Source organism: Gigantopelta aegis, chromosome 11 (genome assembly GCF_016097555.1).
Source record: "Gigantopelta aegis isolate Gae_Host chromosome 11, Gae_host_genome, whole genome shotgun sequence".
NCBI classification, from domain to species: Eukaryota; Metazoa; Mollusca; class Gastropoda; order Neomphalida; family Peltospiridae; genus Gigantopelta; species Gigantopelta aegis.
The window spans coordinates 33,521,545-33,527,815 of record NC_054709.1 but is presented as its reverse complement, the minus strand read 5'-3'; the positions used below and the strand labels follow the sequence as shown (position 1 = coordinate 33,527,815).

At 38.2% G+C, this 6,271-nt stretch overlaps 1 protein-coding gene across 1 annotated transcript in view; it reads right to left on the bottom strand.

Annotated features, from left to right (window-relative positions):
* Positions 1–215: 215 nt before the first annotated feature.
* LOC121385580 (homeobox protein Hox-B7a-like) overlaps positions 216–6,271 on the bottom strand; it is a 59,300-nt gene continuing 53,244 nt past the window's right edge. Inside the window, exons 3-4 of the mRNA XM_041516317.1 lie at positions 4,561–5,211; positions 216–1,651 (exon numbers count right to left, since the gene is read on the bottom strand). Coding sequence (XP_041372251.1) covers positions 1,404–1,651; positions 4,561–5,113 — 801 coding nt within the window. The 5' untranslated portion in view covers positions 5,114–5,211 and the 3' untranslated portion in view covers positions 216–1,403. The remainder of the gene's footprint in view (positions 1,652–4,560; positions 5,212–6,271) is intronic.

Genomic DNA, 6,271 nt, shown 5'->3' with positions numbered 1-6,271 from the left:
TTTATTTAATTATTTATTTATTTATTTATTGTTTATTTCTTTAAAAGTATTTTTGTTAGCTCTTTGTTTTATTTATTTGGTTAATTATTTATTTATTTATGTATTTATTTATTTAATTATTTATTTATTTATTTAATTATTTATTTATTTATTTATTTATTTATTTATTTATTTATTGTTTATTTCTTTAAAAGTATTTTTGTTAGCTCTTTGTTTTATTTATTTGGTTAATTATTTGTTATTTTTCAAATATTGAAAATAAAAAATTAAAAAATCGCAAAATATGTTTATTTGATATGTTTTAATAATATAATATAATGCATTGTTTTGTTTTATGATTCGTATTGAATATACACTATGAGTGTGACCTTGTCAAATGAAATGAAATTAGATCGATTTTGGCGTAGAGGGTAACTTTGGTATGGCAGCATTTTCAAATATACGTGAAGAAAACAATGTGGTTTTTCGGAGTATATTTTTGGAAAAGCTAGCTATATGTAAACTAAACATAATAAACATAATAAACATAATAATAATAACAGTGATGGAGAGAAAAAAAAAGTAAAAAGAAATACAAAATGGAAATAATAAATAAAAATCCCACTGATTTTGGTATGTTCGTAAAATTGAAGCTAATAATATTTAAATACTCAGTCACAGACACAAACTATAATAATAATAATGGGCAACCATCCAACAACACATTGTACACGCTATTGCGTACTCTGGGCGTTAAAAACAAGGACCGTATCTAACTGGGAGTTTTGGGGAGGGGCAGTTAGCTGTCCCCCTGAATTTATTTGTTTGTTTAGTGATTTTGTTTTTCATATTTAAATATGCCCTTTTCCCAAACCCATCCCCTTTACCCCATCAATTAATATAGGATAGGTACGGTCCCAGTAAAGATGAAATTAAACACAACACGCTTACAAATACTTCTATAGATTGAGCACTTGGTAGATACAGAATGATGACGTCACTAAATTAACAACTTCAATAGACATACAAACATGAGGGTTTTTTAAATGTGTATTTAAAAAATAATAATAATAATAATAATAACAACTAGCTTTATGCTATGCGACAGATATTTACCCTTTTGACCGAAAAACAGGACAATTAATTATAACCCGACGTAACGAGAGAATGGCCGTTGTCTGTAATCGTCGTCGGGATAAAGCAGTCCATTCGGCTGTAATAGATTTGGGCCCCATTATGTTATGTCATGCGTACCACACACTGTACAGCTTACGTAACCGATGAGCTCACTGGCCATTTACCCAATCGCGTTGCGCAAGCCGCTGATAGCGATCCCAATCAGCCAATCGCGCGGTGGTGGGTGTGGCAGATACAAATCAATCAGTCGGCAGTGGGTGACAGTTATGGGCAATTTTCCTGTGGTTTTATTTCTCTTTGTCCGTCTCGTCGGAGCGTCCATCTGTCCCTATTGTCTCTAGTTGTTTGCTCTCTTTCTTCCATTTCATCCGCCGGTTTTGAAACCAGATTTTGATCTGTCTTTCTGTCAAACACAGCGCATGCGCGATTTCAATGCGTCGTCGACGGGTAAGGTAACGATTAAAATGGAATTCTTTTTCTAGTTCCAACGTCTGATAACGGGTGTAAGTCTGTCGACCCCTCTTTCTATTTGGCCCTGGAAAAAAAAAAGATTTTAATTAAATTAATGCATATGTTTTACAGGAAAGCAGGTACAGTGAGAGAGAGAGAGAGAGAGAGTGGGGAGAGAGTGTGGGACAGCGAGAGAGAGAGAGAGAGAGAGAGAGAGAGAGAGAGAGAGAGAGAGAGAGAGAGAGAGAGAGGGGGGGGAGGGGGGGGGGGGAGGGAGGGAGAGAGACACACACACAGAAATAGACAGAGATAGACAAACAGACAGACAAACATGACAGAGAGACTCAGAGAGAGGGAAAGAGAAAGTCAGAAATGGGGAACCAGAGAGACAGACAGAGACAGTGAGATGGAGACAGAGCGATGTAGAGAGACAAAAGGATAGAGGCACAGACAAATATACAGAGACAGGAAGGTGACGACAGATTAGACAATTCAATAAATAAATAAATAAATAAATAAATAAAAATAAATAAATAAATAAACATATAAATGAAACAAATAAATAAATATATCTTTTGTTAAATAAATAAACAAATAAATAAATAAATGGGTGAATGTATCAATATATAAATGAATGAATAAATAAAAAGATAGATAAATAAATAAATAAATAAATGAATGAACTGATGAATAGATAGATAGATAGATAAATAAATAAATAAATAAAATAAAATAAAATAAACAAATAAATAAATAAATGAATTGATTGATTACTAGATAAAAAAAATAAAAATAAAAATAATAATAATAATAAATAAATAAGTAAATAAATATGTAAGTAAGTAAATAAATAAATAAATATGATGGACGGGCTATTGAATGATTCATTTAATGAGTTGATCGTTTGATCGTCGAAGAGAAAGAAGGACAGACGGACGGGAGGGTTGATACATCAGTGATTTAATAAATAAAAAGAAGTAGAATAAACAAGCAGACAGTAAAAAATATATATAATAATAATAAAAAAATATATAGCGGGAATTAACGAATATATCTCTCTTGCACCTAAATATTTATTTCAAAATAACAACTAAATTAAAGTATAACGGGAAACCATAAGTGAAATTTTTTATAAAATAACCACTTAATGTAAATACAAAGACGTAATATATATATATATATATATATATATATATATATATATATATATATATATATATATATATATATATATATATATATATATATTTAAAAGTATAAAACAAAATGAATACAGTAAGGTCAATAAAAAACTAAATATCAATATAATAATTATGAATAATAGTTTGTTCTTTTTAATCTTATATCTCATACCAAACCTTCATCCAAATATAAATTCGAATGGTTTTAAGTCTTCCATCACATCGAGTGCAATGCGTTTCACCATAAGTAGAGTTGTCTCCCATTGATCAGAAATTGACGATTGGACTCCATTGACGGAAATCCACGAAATGTATCGGGCGTATTCGTATTTACTACTTGAATATACTTTAACACAATAAGGTATTGCTAGTAGAGGTCTAAATTAACGAGCTACTCTCGATTCACTAATATCAAAACCTATATTAGCTCTGCCATTTACCTTTCGACCGACCGTTCAAAAATTGCGCCAAGTCCGGCTCTTGTGCCCACGACAGGCGTGCGCTACAACAGCTTGTTCTGAATGTGCACGTAAAACCCTATGACATGACATGACATGTATTGCTAGTTTAGTAAGACATATATAGTCAGCTTATGTTAATAACTGATAGGGCCATACAAAAACAAAACAGTGGGAGGGGAGGGGGAGGGGGGGGGGAGGGGGAGGGGTTAAAATGAGGTCCAACATCATATGACATTTTCTCAAGGTGAATTTATAAATAAAAATGGGTGCTTCATATTTTTCTCTCTTTTTTGTTCAGGACAGTTGAAGGACTCTATTAGAGTCTAGAGTCCGGACTCTAAATGTTTTATAGACACCAGTCTAGACTCGAGTCTCTAATAGAGTCTGAGACACTAATGTCATGGCAACGCCATACAAATTGTATGTGTGTGACGTCATTAGATATTGAGTCTGGACTCTAAACTTTTTATAAGCATGGGTCCAGGCAAGGCCACCGATTTCATAAAGCTGTCGTAAGCTATGAAGGAAATTGTTTATTTAACCACGCACTCAACACATTTTATTTTCGGTTATATGGCGTCGGAGGACATATGGTTATTGAGGGAGGAAATCCACACAGATATTGAGGGAGACAATCCACTGTCGCCACGGCATGGGCTACTCTTTTCGATTAGCACCAAGGGATATTTTATATGCACCATCCCATAGACAGGGTAGCATCCCATAGACAGGGTAGCACCTACCACGGCCTTTGATGTACCAGTCGTGGTGTACTGGCTGCAGTGAGAAATAGCCCAATGGGCCCACTTACGGGGATCGATCCCAAATCGACCGCGCGTCAAGCGAGCGCTCTACCACTGGGCTACGTCTCGCCACCGTCGTAAGCTATGAAGTCACAACGACACATTCCATAGCTTACGACGGTTTTACGATATCGTAGCGATAAGATAGCTTCAACAATTTGGGCTAAGCACAACAAGCAAGACAGCGAGTTAAAGGGAGGGGTCTAGGTAGACCTGACCCCCCCCCCCCCCCCCCCCCCCACCCTTAAACAAATCTAGATCCTCTTTAATGGAAAATATTGTTTACAATTTTCATTTCACGAACGCCAAACGTTTATTTGGAGTTGGTCCATGTGCCCTCTGCTCTTTGTCCCCTCCCTAAAATATTTCCTGGACCCATCCTTCAATCCGTGAGACTGGAAGCAACATAATTATATTCTGGTCATTTCAAATTTAGAGTTAAGAGTGAAAATTGCCCCTCCCGCAATCCCACTCCAACCTCCGCTTCTGACACCTGTCGAACATCGTGATGGAAATATGTGTGTAGGCGTGTTTATTGTTGTTTCTTACCATATTGACTTCTCATCCAAGGATAAACTGGAACGTCTGAGGTAGAGTTGCTTCCCCCTACTTCTCCCGACCCGTCATTGGTGGCGCTGCACCCATCGGAGTCGTTGGGGGAGGAGGTTGGGGTGTCGGGTTTGGGGAATTCCCCGGGGCTTCGTTTGTTTATATATCCGTTATTTTCCGACAGTGCGCAGTTACCGAAGCCCGGTATTTCCGGTTCCGGTACGCTGGCACCGCCATATTGTCTCGCACTGTCCGAACTCGTGTTGGAGGAACCGATTGGTTTCGTGTTCTCGCACTGTCTGTAGTAATCGTCTGTGTGATTGTTTTCGATTGGCCGAACGTCCAGTCTGTCGTAAGGGGGGAATCGTGGGTACATTGCCTGGTTTCCGTACGACGAATACGCATAATTTGATAACTGTCTGTGGTAGCTGGTGGCGTTGTTGTTGGACGCCATTGGGTGCATCTGTCCCCCGCTGCAGGGACCCAATGCCCCTGGATCCAGCGAACTCCCGTAGGAGTTTGGTATGTAGGAGCTCATGGCGGTTCCGTCCATCGCTTCTCTCCCCCTCTAGGCTATCTAGCTGGTCGTCAACACCGCCCTTCAATTATCCTCAAATAGCCGCAATAAATCCGTCAGGAGTTTAAAAATATCTGTGAAAACAAAAGCAGAAGGGCATGAGTTGGTGTTGTCATAGTACGGTGACCACTGGGCAGAGTGGGGTTAATAGGGGTATAAAAAGCTCATCATAAAGTCTGACACGAGAGACTGTCTGGAAAAAAGAGGAGAATTAGTGTTCGCTAGCTTAATGCAATATACGTCTGTACGTACGGTATGGCCAAACAGCGTGCTTGTAAACGTAAATCCAATCGGTGTACTAAAACATTTTATGTCCTGTTGTTACTGCTTAAATAAAAGTCCTAGGGACACTTTCGGCGAGTGATTATTTTATTGCTTTAGGACTTGGTGAAGCTGTGCAATTCACGTTTGGGTTACAGTTGAGTTTGTTTAATGACCCCACGTTAACGCCATTGGTTATTGGATGTCAAACAGTTCTGATAATCCTGACACCTAGTCTGCAGTGTGGGAAGGTGTATATAAAAGATCCCTGACTACAACCTATGTTAGCTCTTGATGTTTCTCTTTTGACCGACCGTTCAAAATTGCGCCAAATGTCCTTAATCACAATTACGCAACTTTTCTGTTTGGCATTGTTCTTTGCTCATTCAAAATTCCATAGCACCATTACCCTCCCCCCCCCCCCCTCCCCCTGTTACCGACCACGGTTGGGCTGCTGGTGCTCCCTTGCACCCGGTCCTTCTCCCCCCCCCCCACACCTTTCCTGTCCTGCCCAGGAGCCCAGGATAGCCGTGCGCTACAACAGCTTGCTCTGAATGATCCGACCTGACCTAGTGGGACAGTGTAGCAGGTTTCCAGAGCTCTAAGACTATATCAAAAAGTGTTTTTTTTTAACGACACCGCTAGAGCATAAGCAATTGATGTCAAACATTTGGTCTAAGACAATATGTCAGAATTACCAAATGTTTGACATCCAATACCCGACAAATCAATACGTTCTAGTGGTGTCGTTAAACACTACCACATTTAACTTTTGTATACTTCAGAGGAAATTGTCCACGTTTCCATTTGTGAGTGAGAAGTATGTTAAAGTGACCCTACCCTGAAATGATTCATGTACGTCTCACCTGGGCA